Source organism: Zalophus californianus, chromosome 1 (assembly GCF_009762305.2).
Source record: "Zalophus californianus isolate mZalCal1 chromosome 1, mZalCal1.pri.v2, whole genome shotgun sequence".
NCBI lineage: Eukaryota > Metazoa > Chordata > Mammalia > Carnivora > Otariidae > Zalophus > Zalophus californianus.
Window position 1 is genome coordinate 97,228,170 of NC_045595.1, and position 26,965 is coordinate 97,255,134.

General features: G+C 45.8%; 1 protein-coding gene across 17 annotated transcripts in view; it reads left to right on the forward strand.

The window, feature by feature from the left end:
* ZBTB38 (zinc finger and BTB domain containing 38) overlaps positions 1-26,965 on the forward strand; it is a 111,089-nt gene that overhangs the window by 73,641 nt on the left and 10,483 nt on the right. For 15 of the 17 annotated variants that reach the window (XM_027585340.2, XM_027585344.2, XM_027585337.2 and 12 more), the window contains one exon: positions 1,186-8,979. The exons of the other annotated variants lie outside the window; for them this stretch is intronic. In XM_027585340.2, the coding sequence (XP_027441141.1) occupies positions 1,186-4,770 (3,585 nt within the window). In that variant the 3' untranslated portion in view covers positions 4,771-8,979. Of the gene's footprint in view, positions 1-1,185; positions 8,980-26,965 lie in introns of those variants that run through there. 17 annotated transcript variants of the gene reach the window in all.

Consider the following 26,965-nt stretch of genomic DNA (forward strand, 5'->3'; position numbering starts at 1 on the left):
AGATGCTCAACATCACTCATCATCAGGGAAATGCAAATCAAAACCACAGTGAGATATCACCTCACACCTGTTAGAATGGCTAAAATCAAAAAGATAAGAGATAACAAGTGTTGATGAAGGGTTGGAGAAAAGGGAGACCTTGTGCACTGTTGGTGGGAATGTAAATTCCCACTATGGAAAACAGTATGGAGATTCCTCAAGAAATTAAAAATAGAACTACTGTATGATCCAGCAGCCCCACTTCTGGGTATATATTCGAAGGAATTGAAATCAAGATCTTGTAGAGATGTCTGCAAATCAAAACCACAGTGAGATAGCACTAGACTCAGAGGCGTACTTTCCTGGTTTCGTGTGTTGTTTTTTGTGTGCCTTCAATACCTCACAGAGTTGTTTTTGAAAACCCTTAATCTACCTTGGCTATCCTGAAAGGAAATAAGGACCAGTAGCGCAGAGAGGCAGGGCACCCCTGGTGGTCAGACTTGGTCATGCAGACTGAGGCTTTCCATCCAGAGACCTTTCAGAGCCACAAATTAGGAGCAGCTTCTCCAGTTCTTCTTCTCTGAGCAGGCAATACCTTTATATATGGGTACTGCTTACTTACGGAAAGCTTTAAAAAAAAAAAAAAGAAAATCATCTTCCTGCTTCATAAATGATGTTTGGATCAGATCATCAGGATTATCTGTGAAAATAGGAGGTTGTAGCAGGACCATAGCACTACTCAGCTCTAGGAATTCAGTGCAGCAGTCTTGAGTGACGAAAAGACCCTAAACATTTGTGGGGAGAAACCCTCCTCCTCCCAAATTTAGACGTGTATATATAGCTACAGCTTTGGAGAAAGAGTTCTGGGAGGATTTCCAACTATAACAACTATTAGCGATGGTATGAGAAACAGACTGGGGCGAGATCAAGATTTAGCTTCTAATGTTGACTCCAAGTCTTACAAGTAACAGCAGAATGAGATAAAAACCTGTATTTTCATACCAAAAAAAAAAGTGTTTCAAAAGTGTTGAAAATTGTCTAGAAATAAAGAAACTTCTTGTTGGGGTGCCTGGCTGGCTCAGTCGGTAAGGCGTGCTGCTCTTGAGGGGTCGTGAGTTTGAGCCCCACACTGGGCATAGAGCTTACTTAAAAAGAAAGAAACTACTTGTGGGAGGGTCTCTGATCATCTGTCTCCTCTTGTTTCAGATGACAGTCATGTCCCTTTCCAGGGACCTCAAGGACGACTTGCACAGTGACACAGTGCTCTCCATCTTAAATGAGCAGCGCATTCGGGGCATTTTGTGTGATGTCACTATTATTGTGGAAGACACCAAATTTAAAGCGCACAGCAATGTCCTAGCTGCTTCAAGCCTTTATTTCAAAAATATCTTTTGGAGCCATACGATCTGTATTTCCAGCCATGTCCTGGAACTGGATGATCTCAAAGCTGAAGTGTTTACAGAAATCCTTAATTATATCTACAGCTCCACAGTTGTCGTCAAGAGACAGGAAACAGTCACCGATCTTGCAGCTGCAGGAAAAAAGCTGGGAATATCCTTCTTGGAAGATCTTACTGATCGCAACTTTTCAAATTCCCCCGGTCCCTATGTATTCTGCATTACCGAAAAGGGAGTGGTTAAAGAAGAAAAAAATGAAAAAAGGCACGAAGAACCTGCCATCACCAATGGGCCAAGGATCACCAATGCATTTTCCATCATTGAGACAGAAAATAGTAATAACATGTTTTCTCCACTGGACTTGAGGGCAAGTTTCAAAAAGGTCTCCGACTCCATGAGAACCGCTAGCCTCTGCCTGGAGAGGGCCGACGTGTGTCACGAGGCGGAGCCCGTCCGCACCCTAGCGGAGCACTCGTATGCTGTTTCTTCCGTGGCCGAGGCCTACAGAAATCAGCCTGCCCGTGAACATGACAGCAGCTCCCCTGGTAAGACAGGTAAAGAAAATTGTGACGCTCTTGCAGCAAAACCGAAAACATGCCGAAAGCCAAAGACAGTGTCCATACCCCCGGATTCTGACTCAGCTACAGACAGTATACCACCCCCTCCGGTAACCAGCTTAGAGGTTCATCAAGAAAGAAGCCCACAGCCGGCTGCAGTCCTGCCTCGTTCGAAATCTCCCAACAACGAAGGAGATGTCCGTTTTTCCAAGGAAGATGCAAATAAATCCTCAGACGTTCCTGGGCCACCGGCGGCAGAGGTCCCGCCTCTCGTTTACAATTGTAGCTGTTGTTCCCAATCCTTTGACAGTAGCGCACTGCTCAGTGCCCACATGCAGCTTCACAAGCCAACCCAGGAGCCGTTGGTGTGCAAGTACTGCAACAAGCAGTTCAGCACGCTGAACAGGCTGGATCGGCACGAGCAGATTTGTATGCGGTCTAGCCACATGCCTGTTCCTGGAGGAAACCAGCGCTTTTTAGAAAACTATCCTACCATTGGACAGAATGGAAGTTCATTCACGGGTCCAGAACCTCTGTTGTCTGAAAACAGGATCGGTGACTTTTCCAGTACCGGAAGCTCCTTGCCAGAAACGGACCACATGGTTAAATTTGTGAACGGGCAGATGCTCTACAGTTGTGTTGTATGCAAACGGAGTTATGTGACTTTGTCCAGCCTCCGAAGGCATGCAAATGTTCACTCGTGGAGAAGAACCTATCCTTGCCATTACTGCAACAAAGTATTTGCATTGGCTGAGTACAGGACAAGACATGAAATTTGGCACACAGGAGAAAGGCGCTATCAGTGCATTTTCTGCCTTGAAACTTTCATGACCTACTATATTCTCAAGAACCATCAGAAGTCTTTCCATGCCATAGATCATAGACTTTCCATCAGTAAAAAAACAGCCAATGGAGGCCTGAAGCCTAGCGTCTATCCATATAAACTTTACAGGCTACTGCCTATGAAATGCAAGAGGGCTCCTTATAAAAGCTACCGAAATTCTTCCTATGAAAATGCCCGAGAGAACAGTCAGATGAATGAGTCTGCAGCTGGCCCCTATGTTATTCAGAATCCACACAGCTCTGAGTTACCAACATTGAATTTCCAGGACCGCGTAAACACCTTGACCAACAGTCCCGCCATCCCCTTGGAAACGTCTGCACGTCAGGAGGTACCCACTTCTGCCAACGTACAGAATGCAGAGGGGACCAAATGGGGAGAGGAAACGTTGAAAGTGGACCTTGACAATCACTTTTATTCCGCCGAGGTGTCCGTTTCTTCCACGGAGAACGCCGGCAGCTCTGACCTGCCGGTAGGGGATGTACCCGTTTCATCTCTGAATAACGGCAGTGAGCACGCAGCCTCCGTGATCAGCTACAGTGGCTCAGCACCCTCGGTCATTGTGCACAGTAGCCAGTTCTCATCAGTGATAATGCACAGCACCGCCGTTGCCGCCGTGGCCAGCAGCAACCACCGAGCCCCTTCAGACCCGGCTGTCAGTCAGGCCCTGAAAGACGACAGCAAACTTGAGCCCGATAAAGTGAGCAGAGTGGTCAGCAGGCCCAAGAGCATCAAGGAGAAAAAGAAAACTGTGCTGTGTAACAAGGCAGAGGTAGCAGACGAGTCCAAGTACGTGGCTGATCCCGGAGGGTCGCTGAGCAAAACCACAAATGTTAAAGAAACCAGTAAAATCGAAACCTACATTGCAAAGCCCGCTCTGCCTGGAACCTCTACAAACAGCAACGTCGCGCCCCTGTGCCAGATAACAGTGAAAATTGGAAACGAAGCCATCGTGAAAAGGCACATCCTAGGATCTAAGCTGTTCTATAAAAGAGGAAGAAGACCCAAGTACCAGATGGAGGAGGAGGCTTTGCCACAGGAGAGTGACCCGGAAACCAACAGAGCCAGCCCCCTCGGGCTCTGCCAGTCCGAGTGTGTGGAAATGAACGAGATGTTTGACGACGCCAGTGACCAGGATTCCACTGACAAGCCCTGGCGTCCTTACTACAACTACAAACCCAAAAAGAAATCCAGACAGCTGAGAAAAATGAGGAAGGCCAACTGGAAGAAAGAGCATGAAAACAGGAGCCCAAGCAGTAAGTGCAGATACCCGGCAGAACTGGACTGTGCCGTGGGGAAGGCTCCCCAGGAGAAGGCCTTTGAGGAAGAAGAAAATAAGGAGATGCCCAAGCTGCAGTGTGAACTCTGTGATGGAGACAAAGCCTCGGGCGCGGGGAATCAAGGGAGGCCCCACCGGCATCTCACTGCGAGGCCGTACGCCTGTGAGTTCTGTGCCAAGCAGTTCCAGAGCCCGTCGACCCTCAAGATGCACATGAGGTGTCACACCGGAGAGAAGCCATACCAGTGCAAGACCTGTGGGCGGTGCTTTTCGGTGCAGGGAAACTTGCAGAAACACGAACGCATCCACCTGGGCGTGAAGGAGTTCATCTGTCAGTACTGCAACAAGGCATTCACGCTGAACGAGACCCTCAAGATCCACGAAAGGATCCACACGGGCGAAAAGCGTTACCACTGTCAGTTCTGCTTTCAGAGCTTTTTGTACCTTTCCACAAAAAGGAATCACGAGCAGAGGCACATTTGGGAGCATGACGGGAAGGGCTATGCCTGCTTCCAGTGCCCCAAAATTTGCAAAACAGCTGCTGCCCTTGGAATGCACCAGAAGAAACACTTATTCAAAAGTCCAAGTCAGCGGGAGAAAGTAGAAGGTGACATGTGCCAGGAGAACTCAAACCCCCTGGAGAACCCACATGTCAATGACTCAGAAGACAGTGACCAAAAGGATAACGTACAAACCATTGTTGAAAATGTCCTTTGAGTGGCGATACTTAGAAAAGTCTTCAAAAATATAAGTTGGTGGGTTTGTTGTTTGGGGGTTTTTTTTGTTTTTGTTTTTTAGTTAGCTGTTTTCTTCTGTTTTTTTTTTTTTTTTTTTAAGTTTTGTTCACGCAACAGTCATGAAGGAGTGAAATGTAAAAAAAAGAAAATCTCATTTGTGAAAATTCCAGAAAAAAGGATCCTAATACCTACTTTGGGTTTTAGCATTAACTTCATGCAAAGTGCACAAAAACGAAATAGCCGAATCCTCCAGTATCCCAAGTATCTTGTGGAAGTTTATGAAGTTCTTAGCTGTGGTATTTTTGCCAGTGGGGGTGGGGGGGGAAGAGTCTAATGTTAGCCTAATTTAAAACTTTCTAGTAAGTGCTGATAGGAACTGGCTGCTGAGCTGTCTTTAGTCCACTGGAGAAAACGAGGGTCAGATATCATGAAAACATCATCTTCATAAATATGTTAGAAGGTAAATGAGCTATGACAGTCATTTTTCCCATCTGGCTTCTGTGCTATTAAAAATTGTTTAAATTAGTGGATATATATGAAATATTTAATATTATAGCTGAAAATATGTGTGAAATTGAGTAACCTAAGTAGGACATTCATTATCTAGAACTACTTTTCTGCAACACAAACCTTGTAAAATACATATATAAATCACTATGACTTTTAACTGTCCATGTCCCCTGTAGAGAATTATAATGGCGAGCAATAGATCTGCAAATAATGAGGACTGTTGGAAAAATTGGTAGAAAGCATCTCGAATCTGATTTAAGAGCATATTGTATGCTTTTAAATGGAATGCTGTTCCCTTGAAGTTATGGCTGAGCTATTACTAGAACTGGTCTGCTCCAGTCACAGAAAACATAGGTCATGCCTTATCTGTGGGGGAGAGCCCTCCCAGAACTTTTCTGATTACCTGTGCTGTATATTACTTTGCAGTGGCCTCACCTCAGAAAATAAAGAAGGGTCAAATTCTTCTGAAACTCCCTGCAGTCTTCCATCCATCGCAAGGCCATGGATATGGGGGTCTATTTCAGACAGACTTCATCAGTCTCAAGGGTTTACATAAAACCTGACACCTCCCATTCCACTGAAGGGGGTTGTCCAGGAGATTTAGTGCAAAGCATGCGTATGGTGGTGAATTCCCAGGCACTTGAAAGTGACAGAAAGCCTAATCCCTATAATCGTCAGCCTTCTTGGAGATTATACAGCCCACAAATGTACACTAGTATGAAACAAAAGGACATCAGAAACACACCTCCCACCTCACCCATTAATGACTTGAGTGGGCAAGAGGAGGCGATGACCTTCCTTGCCTCAAACAGGAGCTTTGCTTTTTGGGGGTGGGGTGGGGAGATAGAATGTGGAGTGATAAGATTCCATCACTTACTTACATGACTCAGAAACCTATCCCCAAAGCCAGATGCCTTGTCTTCATGTTTGCAGACATCTAGCTCCCTTGCTAAAAACCCACTTAAGTTTTTTCATGTTCTTTTATGCTGACCCACACCATCAGCATTGCCCTCGAAGTCCAGTTGCCCTGTAGGATAGTCCATCATGTGGACTAGGTTCTGGGAAGCTGGAACTCCTCATTCTTACATTTAAACTGCCAGGATAGGAGGGAGAGAGAAAACATTCCTACCCTTTGATCAGCAGTGTGAGCAGAATCCGGAACCTGGTTTAAGGGTGACCTACAGCCATTCATGTTCATGGGATTTGATAGATGGAAGCCCAAGGTTATCCAAGGTTGCAAAGTCACCACTATGAAGAAGTAGTTCAAAGGACTCCAGTTCCTCTCTCCAAGTATTGTGATATCTCCACGAAGAAGACTTAATGTGGATTTGGGTGGGCAAGAAAACGTTTAAACACCCAGAAAAGGACATGATCAGAGCTGACCTTTTTATATAGTAGTATTTTGCTGTTAAGTAACCCCAGTACTGCATCTGCATTTATCTTTTGTTCATCTACTTTCACTTACATACAGTATTATGTAATAGAGGAAAATGGGAAAATGCAAGCAAATTCAACCTTATTTTAATACATTGTATATATGTATACCTGCATTATTCATTTGGGTTTTGTTCAAAGAGATAGTCACAAAGGGCTTATGAAAATCATTTCTGAATTGATAATTAAAATAATGAATAGGCAATTCTGTGATCTACTAATTTGTTTTATCTCAATTAGGATTATTAATCAAAGAGAATTACTGTGTATTTCAGTCATTTTGATTTGGGGTAACTCTAAACATAAAATTATTCCATGTAGTGATGTCTCCCAGCCCTTACATGTGGAAATTTTTTAAGTGGACTTGTGTGCTGATAATTCTAGACCAAAGTAAATATGGCAGAATATTTATACATGAAAAAATAATTTTGCAAATATTTTCTATAATTGTATTATTCGTTTAAAATGTTGATAGCTTGTGTTAGTTTCAGGGAGGGGTGTATATTTTGATAAAAAAAATACTTGACTTTGTAATTCTGTATATTCTATACAATTTATAGCAGAGCCGTTTTAAGACAGCCTTGTCACATTTTTTTTGTTAATTGTGAAAACTTTATCATGAGTGATGTTTAAGTATGCATTGAGTACATAACGACCAACTAGAATTAAAGTAGGTGTAAACAGTGAGCATACTGTATGCTGTACAAGATATATTGTAATTTGCCATTTTAGCATCTGTATTTTGGTTAGAAGATATTATTAAATGCAGATGTTAAGGGTTGGAAAAGTCTAATTTTATTTTTAGAAATAATGAATACAAATTTGGTTTTGCTTGATTAAAATAGCTTATTCCTATGTTAAGTCTCTTAAATGTTTTAATGTTAATTCTTTTGTGCAGCCAAGCAGCAGTTTCCTCTTTGTGAGTCACAGCCTTGTTTCACGTATCATTCACTTAGTATATTTCTGTTTCCTTCCTTGTTTGCATTCCATGATACCTACTTACATGCTTAGGACCCAAACGGAATATACATTTAAAAAAAAAAAGGCAGAATAAGAGAGCTGGAAGTCTTCTTATCGTTCGGTGCTTTGGACAGGCCTGACCTTGGCATGGGGAATCCGAGAGCCCTGGAAGTGTCTCTGCCCCAGGAGACAGATTCCAGTTGGTCCCAGGTGCTTGGCACCGTTCTTCCCATGGGCCGTTTCATTCGGGTCTTTCCCGACAAGCCTGGGAAGTCGCCCTCACTTTCCACATTTTATGGTGACTTTGAGAAGATCCCACAGCCAGACAGAGTCAGGATTCCAACCCAGGACTTCGTGACTTCAGAGCCCATGTCTTCGTTTCTTCTCAGCACCTTAGAGGAAACTGCTTCCTGGAAACCGAGCGGAGAGTAGGAAAGGAGGCGTGAGGAGGGCAGGCGGCGCTAGGACGGCGGTGCCCCAGTGCCGGCTTTCGGGAGGCTGTACTGGCCTCAGCTCTCCCTGGCACAGCCCTGCTTTTTGTCCTCACGCCTCAACACTTGGGGCACTTGGCTTTCTCCTCGATGTTGGGGTATTGCCCTATAAAACCATTTTTTTAAAAACCTGTGCACTTTTTCCCAAGAATATGGAGTAAAATTATCATTTAATGCTGTTCTAAGCTAGTAATTTCTCACCCAAAGAAAACACTGTGTTCCATCATCACAGACCATACCCCTAACCTTGACTCGTTATCTTCAGATGCATGCAGGGGGTCACACTGAGTAGGTCACGTGGAAGGGTGTGCCAGTGGCTCACGCCGCACAATCCATCAGCAACACAGGGAAAATAACTCAGACTTCCAGTCCTCCTCATGGGTGGCCGGTAGCACCAATTTTGTACTGGAAGGGTAATCCAAACCAGATCCAGACCAAAACTTTGATAACTGCTGGCTGTTGAAACTAACGTCATTGATCGAGCAAAACAACAGATTCAATATTGAAAGAATTTGTAACAGTTGAGAAAGTAACTGGATTAAAAGCATCAAAACAAATCATGCAAGGCAGTCCTATTTGTACATATTGTATGAATTACTTTGGGTCTTCTTAGTCCTGTTGCTCACCTTCCTCTTTTCTCATCGGCTCCCATCAACTGATTTGGTTCCACGCCCTCTGTCTCCATCAGGTGTGCTCTTTGCAGAGGCAATTTCCTCCGTATGTGAGAACTCTTCACCTTCCTCTTCCCCAAATCCTGGTGGGCTATTGATCTCCCTTCTGGAGAGAGGAACCCCCCCTTGTCCCCACTCTCCCTTCCCAATATTCACCCCTTGATGCTGACTCTTCAAGTAAGGTGCTCAGTGGACAGGCAAGTTGGCTTGGTGTGCAACTTTTTAAAATGAAACTCTCCAAATTTAGACAACTAATGGAAGAACTGGTTATAACAGAACTATGATTACACTTTTTTTTTTTTAAAGATTTTATTTATTTGACAGAGACACAGCGAGAGCAGGAACACAAGCAGGGGGAGTGGGAGAGGGAGAAGCAGGCTTCCCACGGAGCAGGGAGCCCGATGCGGGGCTCGATCCCAGGACCCTGGGATCATGACCTGAGCCGAAGGCAGACGCTTAACGCACTGAGCCACCCAGGCAGCCCTATGATTACACTTTTAAAGATTTTTTTAAATTACTATTTCATTCTTGACATCTAAGACCTCAATTCTGTTTATTTAGAATCTTTTGCTGAGGGGCGCCTGGGTAACTGAGTCGGTTAAGCGTCTGACTTCAGCACGGGTCATGATCTCAGGGTCCTGGGATGGAGCCCCACGTCATCAGGGGCTCCCTGCTCAGTGGGGAGTCTCCTTCCCCCTCTGCCTCTGCCTCGCCCCTTGCTCATGCTCACACACTCTCTCTCTCAAATAAATAAAATCTTTTTTTTTTTAAAAAAGAATGTTTTGCTGAGAAGTCGAGAGCACTTTTTTCCCCAACAATTTTAAAAGCTATGACTTCTGTGTAATTATAGGGGTAAGGATATTATTCCTGTTACAGGAAACTTTGGTATACAGAGGCTTAAAAGATGTAACAGTGCTAATTTATGTAGAATTTTCATTCGTTCATTCAAAATATGTTTAATTTTGAGTCTCAGGTATTGTGCCCAGGGCTATAGAGATAGAAGAGGTAGCCTGAGCCTTCAAGGAGCTGGATCCGGGGAAGGAGACTGATGAGGCAAGGCATGATGACAAAATAAAACCCTGAGCTCCTGGGAGCTCGAAAGCAGATTGGACTGTGTTGGGTTATGAGAGAGATGGCTCGGAGCTGGGGCTGAGGGAGCCTGGGAGCTTCCTAGTGCGGGCAGGCCCGGGTAGGAGGGGCTAAAACAAAGGAGCATGGGTGAGGGCAGACTGCTATGCAAACCTGGGGTTTGGGTGGGTGAGCCAGGAGATGCACATAGAGGCCACATCACCAGGGCCTCATGGGCCTTGCCAGAGAATTTGTACTTCTGACCCTGACAGATGATGGGGGAGCAGAGGAGCAGCTGAGTGCTAGGAGGGAAGTTCAGAGCTAGGTCCCAGAAGCAACATGAGAGGCCATGGGAGGGCTTCAACAGACAGGACATGATCTAATGTGTTTAAAGGATGACTCACACTGCAGTGCGTGCGGAGACTGCAGGTCAGTGAAGAGACTCTCTTTGTTTGCCCCCTTGCAATATATTTCTGAAGACATTATGTTGTTTGTCCTGAAGAGTTTCTCACGGCCTGGGAATTAGCAAGACAGCTTCCTAAGTTGGTTATGTTCTTCCATCAGGAGGGACATGCTGTCTGGCTGACATATTGGATGTACTTTGAAGGTAGATCTGATGGGATTTGCAGGTGGTTTAGGTCCCAGGAGGTGGGAAAAACAGAGGCATCCAAGAGGACTCCACGTCTTGGGCCTGAGCAATGGAAGGATGGAGTCACCAGCAGTTTGCAAGAGGGGACTGAATTCAGGTATGAAGCTGAAAGGCATGTTTCATTCCTTCAAAACCTATTTGAGCTAGATGCTGGGAATACAAGAGCAGGCAAAACAGATTGTCCCTGGAGCTTATGATCTAGTGGGGCACGCAAAACACTTAAATCCGCATAAGTGCTACAAAGAAGAGGTGCTAGTCAGGAAGTTCCTTGAGGAAGTGCCTTTTGGGTGAGATCGGAACGAGGAATAAGAATTGAAAGAGGAGCGAATTTCCAGGTAGAGGGAACAGCATGTGCAAAAGTCTGCTTCTAGAGGGACCACAGTGTACTGGAAGCCAGTGGTGGCCAGAGTGCAAGAGGGATGGGTCTGAGATGAGACTGGAGGCCGGAGGCCAGATGCTGCAGGGTCCCCAAGTCCTGCTAAGGATGGGGATCTTCTCCTAAGAGCAGCAGAGAGCTGCTGAATTGCTGGGACCAGACGAAGTATTTCAATTTGGCCGGAAATAGAGCAGGTAGGAAGCTACTGCAGTGGTCCAGACTGGAGAGGGCAGTGGCGTGGAGTATGTATTGGCCGTGAAGATGAGAGAAGGGGGAGAGAATGAGAGCTATTTAGGAGATAAAATCAGCAGCACTTGATGTTGGATAGATATGGGGAAGTGAAGGCTAGGGAGGGGCCAAGGATAACCTTTTGGTTTCAGATTTGTTGAAACTATGGGAATGTAAGATGTCTCCTATCAAGCTTGTATAGCAAAAAAAGACAGAATCCCAGAGAACACAGATATTGGAAAGATGAATTAAATAAAAGCCTCTAAGGGGCTGGCATGGAGAAGAGATGGAGAAATAGGAGGAAAATTGGGGGCGTGGCAGCTAGGGGGCCAGAGATGGAGAACCTCTCAGAAAGGAGAGAATGATCAATGGTGTCCAGTGAAGATAAAGCCGACTAAAGAAAATCTCGAAAGTGCCCTTTTACACCCAGCAACTAGAAGGTCACTGGCAGTGATGTGCTGGTAAACGGTTAATGACCATCACCTTGGAGAGAGGGAAAGCCGGGTTCCTAGTGCTTGCCAATGTCTGTCGTGTAAAGACTCCTGCCATGGATGATTTTTAAGCTACCAGCATGATGTCACTGAACGTGGAGTTGGGAAGAGAGACATAAGTCAGCTCACAAGAGCTGGTATGAGCCTGCTCTGGTGGCTCACCTGGGGGATCTTGGAGTAGTTTCAGTGTGGTGCTGCTGGTGGAAGCTGGGCATCAGATGCAGGAGTGGAGGGGGAGACAGTGAGCAAGGGTTCTGGTTTCAAGAAACTTAGCTGTGAAGGGGGTGCCTGGGTGGCTCAGTCAGTCGAGCATCTGCCTTGGGCTCAGGGTCCTGGGACTGAATCCTGCATCTGGCTCCCCGCTCAGTGGGGGGCCTGCTTCTCCCTCTCCCTCCTGGTCTGCCCCTCCCCCTGCTGAGCTCTCTCTGTCTCTCAAATAAATTTAAAACGAAGAAGAAGGAAGAGGAGGAGGAGGAGAAGCAGCTGCTTAGCTACAAAAGGAGAGAAGAAAGAGAAAGGTAGTAAGTGCACCTGAGGTTTGGAGACCACGACCCCACCATATGGGGTGGAACGAAGGACGAGGAGGCAGGGGGTGGAGGGTATCGGCAAGAGACTTGGTTGTAGCCAAGAACTATAAAGCCTGGGTTTGATTCAAGGAAATATGGACTTCAGTGTCTGACAGACACACACAAATGGAGGAGGTCTTCAAAGCTCTTCCACAACTACTTTCCTATTTGTCTGTCACCACCGTCGCGTTGTGGCGGCCGTGATTACCGTCTTCTTCATCTAAAAGCTGTGGACACAGAGCATGGAGAAGCCAAGGGACTCAGAGACTGGACCAACACCGGTCAGTTTTCAGGACACGTTTTTTACCACCACCCACCGACTGCACATTGACTAAGGGATGTTCTGGAAGATGGGGGACTGGGTCAAGGACAACTGTTGGGCTTCCCTCAAAATTAGTGTTTATTAGCTTGAGACTCGAATACCCTCAGAATGCCCCGGGCCATTGTTTTGGTCAGTGTGTTCTTACGTGGCAGGTGGTAGCGTAGGTAGCCCTCACGGTATTGTGCTTCACTTTATTGCGCTTTGCAGATACTGCATTTTTTTCTTTTTCTTTTTTTTTTTCACAAACTGAAGGTTTGTGGCAACCCTGCATTGAGCAAATCTATTGGTATCTCTGTGGCACGTTTTGGTAAGTCTTGCAATATTTTAAACTTCCTCATTATTATATTTGTTACAGTAATCTGTGATCAGTGATTATAACTCCCTAAAAGCTCAGATGAGGGTTAGCATGTTTTTGGCAATGGAGTATTTTTTTAAGGAAGGTACGTACACTGGTTTTTTAGACATAATGCTATTGCACACTTAGTAGACTCCAGTCTAGTGTAAACATACTTTTACATGTACTGAAAAACCAAAGAACTCATTTGCCTTCTTCTATTGTGTTATTCATTCTATTGTGGTGGTCTGGAACCAAACCCATGGTATCTCCAAGGGGTGCCTGTATTACCAGGCACTGTTCTAAGCATCTAATGAATATTACCTCATTTAATCCTCATATCAATGCCGTGAGATAGACACTGATATGACCATCCCCATCAACATTTAATGTGGTTATCTTGTGCTGTACAGTGCCACAAAACTCAGCGGCTCAGAACAGCCATGTACCAGTATTATTATCTCACATGGTTTTGGGGTCTGACTGGGATCAGCTGAGTGTGCCTCTCATGCCGGTGTAGGCAGTTGGTAGCCAGGTGGTGTCATCTAAAGCCTTGACCACACGGGGCATCCAGGCAGCCCCAGCCCAGCTTAGAGTCAGGTCAGGGGTGGAGGAACGGACTACACTTTTCAGTGGGGGGCTGGGGGCAGCAGGCACATCCGGGGAGGAAAGGGATAGATGGTGGCCATCTTTAGGGATAAGCTATGCTACAAGAGATAATCCCCAATGAGAAATCCTAGGCACAGAGGAGCTAGACGACTTACCCAAGGTCAGACAGCTGGGATGTGGAGAAGCAGAGTTCGTCCCAGGCAGCTGAGTTCCAGAGTCTGCTGAGAGAAGCAGAAGGGACTGAAGCCCAGTTGCACAGCACACCCTCTCACTGCAAAGCCATGGTGGTTAGGAGCACAGCATTATTCGTGGTAGAACCAGAGCGTTCCTGGAGCGAGCTGTGAAGGAGCTGGGAGAGAGGAAGAAATTCTAAAAAATATTTTAAATGGAAGGACGCCTGGGTGGCTCAGTCGGTTAAGTGACTACCTTTGGCTCAGGTCATGATCCTGGAGTCCTGGGATCGAGTCCTGCATTGGGCTCCTGGCTCAGCGGGGAGCCTGCTTCTCCCTCTGACCCTCTCCCCTCTCATGCTGTTTCCCTCTCTCTCTCAAATAAATAAACAAAATATTTAAAAATAAATAAATAAAAATATTTTAAATGAAAATAAATGAGGAGGGTAAATATTGAGTCAAATTTCAAGGACTATCTAAACAAGGCTTTTTTTATGTTGGGGGTGAAAATAGGGTCTTGTGTGGCCTGAGACAAATGGAAGACTTTATACTTTTGCTTGCCTTTACCCAATCAGGAAAGAATAGAAATGTAAGTGGGGGGGGGGCGGGGGGGGGCAGGGAGGGCAGGGCAAGGGTTGTATTGGTTTTTTTCTTATAAGTAATCAAAATCTGAAACTTCTAGTCAGCTGCTCCAAATGGTCAAATATGGGGGGCAGCCTATGACTGGGACCAGGGAGTTAGAATCTGAGGTGTAGACTGGCCTCAGACAGGATCTTCAGGCTCTTTCTGTGCCCTTGTATCATGTCATAGCCCTGGAAGTCCGGGTCATCGCTTACTTTGACATGTCACGGCCCCGCTAATGGAAGAACATCTTCCATTAGGAAGGACATCTAAAGGAAATGACATCTCTAATTTCAAAAAGTTTACTCACTTCAGGGAAGCAATGGGGTATTGCCACAGAGAAGCTGACTCACCTCCGAGTGGCCCATTTCTCTCCCAAAATCTGACGACCAGAGACACTGTTAGTTTAGGCGCTGTTAATTTCTACCTTCTTGGTTTTACTGGGCTAAAAGGCCAAGTCCCACCCATTGACTGGAACATGCTCACTATGTGGGTAAATGTGGTTAGTGGAAAGAGCAGCAGGCCATTTCCCAGGTCAGACCCCATCATTTCTGACGTTTCTCTTCCTAAAGAAAAATTCAGGGCCGCTATTTTCGTCATCATGATGGGAACCCGCCTCCTCCGCTATTGCTCATGTTGACTGTGGCAACATTCCAGCCACCGGGAACTCCTCACCATCCAGTAGCATCCCCACACCTAAGCAAGAAGGCCCCACCCTGGCCCTCCTGCAGAGGTTCCCGCCCTCCGGCCCCAGGGGTCAGAGTCTGCAGGGCCAACAGTAAGGTGCCCACCCAGAGTCTGTGCCACTCTGAATACTCAGGACCACCCAGAGAATTCTCTGCCCACTTGCAGGGTCTGCTCAGGCCTCTTCCCTGCCAGTGTCACTCCCCTCGGCCCCAGGGATGGGCAAGGGGCAGGTGTTTGCAGGGACGGGGATGGAGTCTGTGATCCGTGTGTGCGTGCCTGAGGGCCCCAGCATAGGGGAGGGAGCAGGGTGGAGAGTAAGAAGGCATGGGGGGAGGACCTGGGCCCAGCTCTTCTTGTGCTTCTCCCTCCAGTCTGGTGGGAATTCTAAATCCAAACCTGGCTTCCCAGATGGTTATGAAGGTGTGTTTACCAAAGAAAGAGAAGAGAGCATATTCAATTTAAGAGCTATTCACCTGATTTCTAACTTTGAAATGTTTAGACATATGATCTACTACTGTTGACCCTTGAACAGCACGAGTTTGAACAGTGTGGATCCACTTATATGCAGATTTTTAAAAATAAATACAGTACAGTACTGTGAACATATTTTCTTTCTTATGGTTTTCTTAACATTTTTCTAATTTACTTTATTATAAGAATACAGTATATAATATGTACACAACATATGTGTTAATTGACTGTTTCTGTTGTCAGTCAGGCTTCTGGTCAACTGTAGGCTATTAGTGGCTAAGTTTCTGGGGAGTCAAAAGTTGTACACAGATTTTTGACTGTGCAGGGCAATCAGCACCCCGATCCCTGCATTGTTCAAGGGTCAACTGCATAGGCCTCCATCTAAACACTTGCCTTCAACCCTGTAAAAGTTTGGCACCACTCCCCAGAGTGTCTGGCTTTTCATCACACTATGTCTGAGTTCCAGTTCCTGGCAGTATTGAAATGTCCATCCCTTCCCCCGCCACAACTCCACCCCTATCTACAGTCATGAGCGTGTCTCAATGCGTAGTTCCAAAGCCTCTTCTAAAGCTTCTTCCCAGAGGTGTTTTGTGAGGCAGACCCTCAGACGTCGGCTTGCCTTTGCCTCAGCCCCCCCACAGCTCTCTGGCAACATCCTTTTTCAATCCCACATCTGCTCTCGGACAGCAAGCTCCTCCCCTTATTTAGCTACACTTCCAGCATCAGCACCGTGGTCCCAAACAGGAGTCACCTTCTGAGAGTAGTGATTCTCCATTCCAGGGTGACGAACCATCACAGTGCCTCTGGGAAGGAGGGTTTTCCCAAGATGTGGGACTTTCAGTGCTTAAACCAGGTCAGTCTTGGGGAAACCGGGATGACTGGTCACCCTGATGGGGAAGAGGTTCTCCAGGACGGGAAGGGGCATCAGCAGCCACAACAGAAGTAGAACTAAGTGGCCAGTTTTAGTTTGAAACACAGCTAATGGGATTGTCAGCTTTCTACCGCCTCTGCCTGAGAAGTGAGGAAACATCTAGGCCACACAGGAAGCTGGCCAGGCTGTGCGAGTCTGGGCTGAGAGATTGGAGGGGACAACCATGGGGCCCAATCTCCAGAGTCCTACTAAAAGGCTTTAATTATTTCACAGAAACTCCCTCTACTCTCATTTCTCTTAAGAACCTCCTGGGGAGCTTCCAGCTTCCACCCTCGGAAGCGTTCATAGAGTCCACTCTGAGAATAAGTGACGGTCTGTCCCAGGCTTCCCCACCCACCCCCCCATCTGTCCTGCTAACTGTGATGGACAGCTCTGGGTTTTCCTGCTGAGTCCTTTTCTATTTTGATGGTGAAAGCACTTGAATTTCTTTTAGAAATCTCTCACTCCCTCTTTCTTTAGCCCCACCTTCAGACCCGATGGATCAGGTTGGGGGTGGCTGGCGGGTGGGAAACACGGGACCTGGTGCTAGTCTACTGTATTTCTACATCTCAGCACAAGAACAGGGAAATGGAGCCAGGACCTTCTGGACTGCCCTGGAGAGAACAGTTGGCCTTAAGCAAAGCTGGATGTAAGGGCTCAAGAAAAATGATACTGTCTCTTTCCTTGCTCGCTCCTTCTATCTCTTCCTTTTCTCTTTGCTCTACTTTCTTCTCCATTGGTTTCCATCTCAGACTGGTTCTCTCCAGTTGATGGCAAAGATGTCTGTGCTGAATGGAATAAAGTCCCCACTCCTCGTAAAATCTTCAAAGAGAAGAGAGACACATCTAGTAATAACCTCCTCCAAACAGCAGAGTCTGAATTCAAACCCAGAACATCCAACATCATCGTTGACACTCATAATCTCTACTAATGTAGGCTATACAGCTCCTCCCAGGACATGCTGAAGAAAAGTCAATCAAAATGACCACAAAACACATGACGTTCAGCTAAAATTAACTGCGCCAGACACCATGCCAAATGCTTTCTTCTGAACAAGAACCTGGAAAGAAGGTATTGTTTTCACCGTTTAAGAGAGCCAGAAAGGCGCAAGCCCAAGGACTTCACTGCGCAGAATGATGAGAATCTACATAGGAAATGAGGACCCAGTTTCCTGGCAGATCCTCCAGCTTGGATAGTGACTGGCTGCCACTTGGATTATACCCCTGCCCGTTTCGCTGACCCCCTCCCTTGTGCTGCTCTATGGACACCGAGCCTTCACTCCTCACCGCTTTTATTTGATCCTTCATCGACTTTTACAGATGAATGCAAACACACCAGAATAGGTGAGCCCAGTAGTGTGGACATCTCTGAGGACCTTTCTACTCCAATTTCTGGGAACTCTCCTGGTTAACAGAAATGACTGCTCGGTACTTAACAAAAGGGGAAAGCAGGCTAATGCATTGTATGTATGTGCTTATGCATTATGTATGTATTTAAAGAGCTAGTACACATACATGGTAAAAGAACTTTTTTTTTTTTCAAGTAGAATGAAAGGATACACAGAGAAAAATAAGTTTCTCTCTCACTCTGCCCCCAGGTTTCTCCCTGGGGGCATGCACTGTTCCCCATCTTGGGTAGTCCTCCGCAGACATCCTATGCATATCCAAGCATGTATGTATATTTTATGTATCAGCTATTTATATAGGATATGAACTTACATATTTGCATTTCCTTCTTTTTTTGCACAAATGAGAGCACACTACACATAGCATTCAGTACCTTATTTAGTTTAACAATATATCAGGGAGAGGCTTCTAGGGGGGGACATATGGATCTATCTGTCTTGTTCTTTTAATGCCTACATAGCTCTCCATTGTGTGAGTCTCTAACCAGTGGCCTGCTCCCATAGACATTCGTTTCCAATCTTTTCTTTATTTATGCATTTTAGGCTAATTTTTATAACAAAGATACAAACAAACATGGAAAGAGTTTTCTGCTTATTTCTCATCCAGAAAATCCAATGGACAGAAGCCCCACTCCGTTCTGAGGTTCCTGGTAGTCTCGACCAACATAATTCAAATTCTGAGCTTTCTCAAGCAAAAGTCTTTGAGAATCACTGTGCTCTGTATTAAATGCAAACTAAGCAGAAGTACTTCTGTCTTCAGGGTCTTTTGTCATTTAGACAAAAATGGGATGTGGGAAGGAAACAAGAACCTAAAATGGGTGGATGACAGTTGGAACCAGGAAGCCCCTCAACTCATCTCTCCGTCCCCTTCATGCTCCTTCTTGCTCCTTTATTCGTTCTCTCTGTGCTCCCAGCCTTCTCTGCCTCTCCCTGGCTGCCGTGCGTGATGCTGGCCCGTCCGACAGGACCTCATGGGCAGTGGCCCTCAGATGCCGACTGCCTGCCATCCCTGGGTGCTAATTGCCAATTTCTGGAAAAGGATATCTGATTCCTGCCTTCCCTCTCGCCCCCCCCCCCCCATTGAAGACATTGGTTCCCTTGGTCAGTTTGGTCTGGATCTAATTAGCTCTGATTAAAGGGACCGAGCCCTGTTAGGAAGTGTCTGCAGAAGCCTCACCCTGGGGGCAAAGCCGGCATTCAGAGGAGGCAGGGCAGGCTGGGAGAGGTCCTCAAGTGCCCACCATGTGGTCCTGCAGGGACTAGAGCTGCTTCGTCAGTAACTGCACCAGCAGGAGCCTCGAGACCTGTCATGATGGCTTCCAACCTTGCTGTCCCAAATCTACCATGACAGACGTACCTGGGCAGTTGTAAAAAGGTCTGCCTGGCTTCGAGGAGGGCTTAGGCCTTGTCCCATGCCAACATTTCACATGGATTTGTGGGTGACATGGCATGTGGCAGTGCAAAGGGTGTGATTTGGGTAGGTATTTGTAAAGGAAGTCTCACCCCCGCCCCCCCGCCACATAGACACACTGCACATTAAAAAGTGAACTTGTTTTGACAGTGTTTTCCCCTCACCCTGCCAATTTGCAAACATGTTCTTCAGAAACATTATAAACTTGTTTATGCAAAACTTGTTTTTGAATGCATTCTTTTTGAAAAAAAATATGTGTTAAAAAAAGAAAACCTGTTTATATGTGGAAGGCGAGTAATGTAAACAAGCTGTCAGCGTTTGAGAGCGAGCGGATGGAGGCTAGGGTGAGATCTATGCCTACATATCCGCCTGCTATCTCCAACCCCCTAGTAGAAGTTTCAGCATGAAAACTCAGTCTTCCCTCTGCTCGATAAGCATGAATCTCCCCGCTTCTCTCTCAAGAACACTGAACCAGACTCGCACCCCCACCATGGAGGGGACTCCCACCTTTGTGCAGACCGGAGGGAAAATCTTGCCAGCAGAGGTCACTGACGCTCCAGTTTGGGATTTAGCAGCCGCCAAGGCAGGAAGGCTGTCCCAATAAGGTTGTGCCCACCCCGCTTCTTGCTCCCGTCCATTACCTTGCTCCTGGCTTAGCCTATTGAAGAAAATAACCGTCAGTGTTGCAGTAACAAAGTGTGTGCACGCTAGCAACAGTTTTTCTCAGTAGTACCTACCCTTTCACATCCCCAACCTGCGAGTCTTTAGTTTGACATTAAGGGAAGTCTCGGGATAAGACAGGCAATAATCTGAGACACAGAACATCAGGTACTGCTTCAACCCTGGATTGTACCTGACCAGGTGTAGCCCATTCCATAAACTAGTTATATCTGCTTCTTGCCTGGATTACTGGGAGGTGACCGCACCACACGTGGAAAGTCGCCTATAATGTAGGGACAGGTGCTATGGTCTGGCATGGACTAGGGCAAGCCAGTGAGAAGGGGGCGGGGGGGGGCGGGTAAGAAGGTGCCTGTGTACTGCCCGCAAAGAATGAGAGGCATTTAGGAGCCGCCTATGGGCCCAGAGCTTGCCGTGGACCACAGCTGCATACCTCGGACCGACTTGCCAGCGTTCTGCAGTGGCAAGAGATGCTACGAGGGCGCATCTGTCCACTAAGGGTAGAGGGGAAGAAACTGCATCTGTGGGATGGGGGAGAGAGTAGTAGGGCACCTAAAAACCATCGAATTGCCATATGACAGAGCCCACCTCATATACTAAGATGCTGCCAAACTCAGAGGCCAAGTGAGAATACCAACTTCTCAGGCCACTGGGATGCGTAGCCTGTTCTCCACCCAGGCGGCCAGGGAACTGCACCTCAAAGCACTGGGCAGCAGATATGTGACGGTCCTGGAAAACCGGAAGGACGTGCAGGGGCACGGTGGGAGCAGGAAACCCCCTGAGAAGGTAAGGAAGCGGCCCGCGGGTCTGGGAAGAGCGCTGAGGAAGAAGCATGTGACCTAGGCCTAAGCCAATCAGTTGCATTTCCGCAGTCACCGTGAATTGGCTCAGCAATGTGCGTGGGACCCACTCAGAGCCAATGAGACTTTAAGATTCCTGGGCATGCTCTAAGAGAGGTATAGTCTGCCCGCTCGACTTGGGGCTGAAAACATCGTGCGGAAGTACTGCCCTCTTCTTCTTCTCATTTATTTTTTTAAGATTTTATTTATTCATTTGAGAGAGATAGAGAGAATGATGGGTGAGGAGGGGCAGAGGGAGAAGAAGAGAGAAGCGGACTCCCCGCCAAGCAGGAGGGCCCAGGCCAAAGGCAGACACTCAACTGACTGAGCCACATAAGCATCCCTATACTGCCTTCTTCTTGTTAGCAGGAGGGAAGACTTGAGCTTTGTGGAGCCATCTTGGAGCTCCTGAGTTCATAACTGATAGAGTGGAAGAACCTTGAGGTAGGTGGAGGGAAAGTGGCATTGTTTGAGCCCCGAATCCAGCCATACCTGAAGTTAATTTTACTCCTGGGTTTTCCCGGAGCCAACAAATTCCCCCTGTGCTCATTGGAACTGCACTCCTGTGCCTCCTGGGATGGGAGAGATGAGGTAAGTGTTCTCTGAGCCACTGCTGACATCTGATACTTCTAGGATTCTTTGTATTGAGTTTGACCTTCGTCTTGAGGTTGAGATAAACCCAATTGGCCAAGGCAAGCTGCTCCAGCTCAAAAAGTCCCCCCAAAATATTATGAAGCAATCCTCCCCCCAAAAAAAAGAGGGAGAGAGAGAGAAAGAAATCTTGCCATTTGCAGTGACATAGATGGAACTAGAGGGTATTATGCTAAGCAAAATAAGTCAATCGGAGAAAGACAATTATGATCTCACTGATAGGTGGAATTTAAGAAACAAAACAGAGGATCGTAGGGGAAGACAGGAAAAAACAAAACAAGACGAAACCAGAGAGGGAGGCAAACCATAAGAGACTCTTAATCCTAAGAAACAAACTGAGGGGGTGCCTGGGTGGCTCAGTTGGTTAAGCGACTGCCTTCGGCTCAGGTCATGATCCTGGAGTCCTGGGATCGAGTCCCACATGGGGCTCCCTGCTCAGCAGGGAGTCAGCTTCTCCCTCTGACCCTCTTCCCTCTCGTGCTCTCTATCTCTCATTCTCTCTCTCGCAAATAAATAAATAAAATCTTTAAAATAAAAAGAAACGGAGGGTTGCTGGAGGGGAGAGGGGTGAAGGGATGGGGTAACTGGGTGATGGACATTAAGGAGGGCATGTGATGTAATGAGCACCGGGTGTTATATAAGACTGATGAATCACAGGCCTGTAGCTCTGAAACCAGTAATACATTATGTTAATTAATTGAATTAAATAACAAATGTTTTAGAAAGTCCTCTGAAGCTAGTCCTTTACAAACATCCGGACCATTCTGAATCTTTGTGACCGTTCCTAACCCCAGAGTGGGAGCCAGCAACTTCAAGGCATGAATCTGAACTGTAAGATGAACACAGAGATACCCGCATTCCTATCATGTGTCACCTACAGAAAGCAACACACGTTCAGAGGATCTCATTGACACTGAAGTTAAAACTTCAACTCTAGATTTAGAAGAGCTTCTAGTAGGAGAGAGATGAGAAATTAATTGAATCGTTCCTCCCATAATTACTAATTTAAATGTGTAAAGTATCACTGTTTTTCCCTTTATTCAAAGTTCTGCCTTTATTCCTTTCTTTAAGTGCTGGTAAAAATATCTAGGGGCGGGGCGGGTGTGGGTGCTGACTGGCTCAGTCCGAAGAGGTTGCTGCTCTGGGTCATGAGTTGGAGCCCCACTTTCGGTGCAGAGATTACTTAAATAGATAAACTTTAAAAAGACTTCTCTAGAGTCATTTCTGCTTTTGTTCCTTTTTGGATTTTTTTTTTTTAACTGAAGTTAAACATACCCACAGTACAGTGCACAAATCTTAAGTGTACAGCCTGATGGATTTAGCATATGGAAAACAAGTGATCTGTTCTCTTTGCGTCTGTGTCCTCATCTGTTAGGTGACTTAGTGAGGCAGCAGTTCTCAGAGATTTCTTCCAAGCCAATGACCCCGTTCTGGATGTTGTCATGGAATAGCGCCTCTATCCCTGTTGCAGTGTGTCTTTTTCCACACACCTGATGCCATGGCTCTGCATGGTTGGCCCCAGATAAATCTTTGTTAGGCCGTTTCCCCAGGACCGCCTCTGACACTACCTCCAGAAGCGCCCAGCTTTGGGAGCAGGAGGCTGTTGATCAAAGAGCCCACAGCACGGCCACAGTCATCAAAGTGAGCACAGGGCCTGGCTAATGCGAATCAGGGAAGCCATCCCCACCACACCGGTAAGTGAGCACATGACGAAGGGTTAGTAGATATTTACTGGATGGTTGGAGGAGTGAATGGATCTCAATTCCAAATCCTTCAGGGAGACAAAAAGAACTAAACAAAGAAGAAAGCTGATTCTCAGGTAATCAGGCTGTTGTCTTGACAGGAAAGAGGATTCCCTGGCCATCCAGCCTGATGCATATTGTTCAGATCAATCTCCAGTTTCACTGTAGTGTAACCGCGCGATCAAACTGCTTGGAAATCCTCTGGAGTCCACCATCTTGCTTTAAGCTGTAAGGAAACCAGAGCATTTATAAATTGTTTGCCGAAGGGTTTGTTTTATGCCTGATAATGTTAGATCGGCTGGGGAAAAAGCATGTGTATCAGTTAAGATGCTTTGGACAGCAATCCATCTTGTTAAGGCAACTTAACAAGGTGTCCCAAAGTAGGCAATTCCAAAGCTGAGTTGTATCAACAAGGACTTGTGCCTTTATTCACGCCTGTCAACTGCTTATAATACCCACGCTCACAGAAGATGGCCAGAGCAGCAGCCCTCACACAAGTCCAAGAGCAAGAAGAAAGGGCAGCATGGTAGCACTTTCTCCCCACCTTTCAGCAGCACAAATCCACAGGTAGTCAGACCAATCCCTGGCAAGCAGGAAAGGCATGGTTGCAGTAACAGTTATCCTCTGGGATTGGGTCATGGTCACCAATTAACTGTCCAAAATCAGGGCTCTTTGAGCATGGAAGGAGAAGAAGACATGAATTATGAGTGAGCAACCGGCACGTTCTCTATAGCATGGCCCCTTTGGCCATCATTGGCAATCATCCAGGCCAATCCAAATTCAACTAAATAAATTATTTTTTAACTTTAAATAATCCACTTCCACAGTAAAATTGGATGATAGCCATTGACCAGGCAACCAAGGGCTCTGCATAGAAAGCCCTGGTGGCTTCTAGAGGCCGTTGGTGACAATGAAGGCCTTTTGCTCTGTTTACCACAGATTCTCTCCAGCAAATGTAGAGACTTGATAAGTGTGTCGGCCTCTTCCTGGGTAAAGGTCATGACTCTCAGAGAAAGCAGCTCATTGTGTGGCCTGGCAGAACAGACATCACTTGTTTTCTCTTAGTAAAACTCAGCAGTCTGGGACCAGAACTGAGTACCCTTCAACTTCCCTTGCTAGCTCCACCTCAAGAGCACACCCACATGAGCCTGGATAAATGGCCCTGTGAAGGAGGCATGTGGGGGTGGGCAATGACCCTGGGAGGGCCAGAGGTTGAGGGCAAGGGGTGATTTCCCAGGAAGTACCAAAAATGTCACCTAAGAGGCTCATGTACTAACAATTAGCCTTTTATTCCCACCCTTTCTCTGCAGTTATGCGGGCAGGACCAAGGCTACCCTGGGATGTACTGTGTGTGTGTGTGTGTGTGTGTGTGTGTGTGTGTGTGTGTGTGAGAGAGAGAGAGAGAGAGAGAGAGAGAGATCAGGATTGGTGTGTGTGCATGAGTAGGAGGGAAGTGGCAGGGCCAGAGGTCCAGAGAGTGAGTTGTGCCTGTTGTGATTAATTCACCCCCGGGGATCACCCTGAGTCCACACAGTGCCACTCTTTTCCCTCCCAAACGTGGGACCCGTTTGGGTCTGGGACCTGGGCCTGGGACCCACCCGTGTGTGCTGGATCATTGTCACTGTCATGGGCTCTCTTGGCCTCTTTTCTACCTTCTTTGGTGTTCTGCTGTCTCCCTCATCCTTTCTCCTCCTGTCCACATGTGCCTGCAATACTTCCCCCGAAAACATGATATGTATTCTAGAGGCACACAAGATCATTTCAGGGACACAAACACAAGCATATTCATAGTGGGTTTTTTTAAGATTTCATTTATTTATTTGACACAGAGAGAAAGAGAGAGAGCACAAGCAGGGGGAGCGGCAGGGAGGCAGAGGGAGAGGAAGAAGCAAACTCCCGACAGAGCAAGGAGCCCGATGCGGGGCTCGATCCCGGGACCCTGGGATCATGACCTGAGCCAAAGGCAGCCGCTTAACCTACTGAGCCATCCAGGCACCCCACATTTTTATAGTTTAATGGATATGCGTTTATTTCACTCGTCATTACGAAAAACAATTGTATATTGGCCCTGAGAGTTCCATTGGTTCTTGAGTTCTTCCTCCAGGAAAAGAGTGTTGAACTCCCCCTAGAGGCTAGAGGAAAACAAGGCCCCGATGAATTTGAATAGCATCTTGGAACCTAAAAGCCAGTGATTTCACTATTAAAAAATCATTTCTTTGGGCTCCTAATCCAGTGCTTCTCTCTCCATATTATACTTCCGTTAAATGTATCCGTCTCATCTAGAACACTTTCTTTTTTCCTATTAACAAAAATCTTCTTGTAAATTGCTCAGTGGAAATAACTGCTTTCTAAAGGACAATGTAGGGAGCTGGTAATTTCTGGTTCTTCCCTGATTTCTCGTTCCACTTTCGTCTCAGTCTCTTAACAAAGCTCTAAATATCTTTCTTTTAATTTCCTCATCCAGGAAATTACAGGACATTACCGATATTTTAATGAGTTCTTAGTTAAGAATCTCAAAGGTAATAGCTATCTGTAGCCTGGTTTCAAAGAAAGTTGAATTGAAATTAAATTCCAATGTCCCCAATATGAAGCTCCATCATATACAAGATTACAAAGCTCACATTTCTGTGCCAATCTTTTTTATAAATTCCTCTTTTCTCATTGCAGACTTAATGTAACTGAGACATCTAGTGTCCAGTCCTAAGAAAAACAAATTTCTACTGATTTTGATTTTAAAGAATTCACCAAATCTGTTTTATGGTAATTGTGAGCGAAGCTATGAATTTCCCCCCCTCCTTAATTTCAGAAAACTTCTTCATGGTGCTTTCTGGGCTTAACCCTCTTCCAGGTGAAAATTATTTCCATATCACACATGCTCACAAAAAGTTTCCCAAATTGAATGTTCTTGTTACAACAGTGTTGCCATTCACATGGATAAAATCCATCCCTTGAATCCCATCCCTCCTCCTCCGACTTTTAAAGCAGTTGGCCCAGATAGAAATTGCCTCTTTAACAAACAAACAAACACCCAAAAGCACAGAACTTGGAGAGCTTCCAGGTTGGCAAACATAGCCGTGCAGGGAGAGTGGTGCGTGCCCAACGAGGGCATGCAAGCTTCATGCCCTTTTTTCTGAACCTTGCCCTAAGTATCTCTTCCATTTGGCTGTTCCTTAACTATACCCTTTTATAATAAATAGTAATCTAGGGGCGCCTGGGTGGCTCAGTTGGTTAAGCGACTGCCTTCAGCTCAGGTCATGATCCTGGAGTCCCTGGATCGAGTCCCGCATTGGGCTCCCTGCTCAGCAGGGAATCTGCTTCTCCCTCAGACCCTCCCCACTCTCTCATTCTTTCTCTCTCAAATAAATAAAATCTTTAAAAAATAAGTAAATAAATAGTAATCTAGTTAAGTGAAAAAAAATGTTTCTCTTCTTCAGTGGCGTTTGAGTCTACTAAGGTCATGCCTTGTTTCTGGATTTCTGGTCACTAAGTATACATATAAACAAGGTATTTCAATTATTGTGTACATATACAAAATATATGTATTATATAAAATATATTGTCTTATGAACTATAAAATCAGAAAATATTTTATAGTATAAAATATATAATATATAAATATATATATGCAAATAACATATTCATTTTATCACATAATGAATAATATTTTCATACCATGATAACTTTAAGTGGAATGTATCTTAACTCTGACACCAAAAGCAAAAGCAACAACAAAAAATAAATAGATTGGACATCATCAAAATTAAAAACTTTTGTGCTTCAAAGGACATTACTGAGAAGATGAAAAGAGAACCCTCAGAATGGTGCAAAATATTTAAAAATCATACATCTGATATAGGACATATCTAAAGTGCAATTACAAC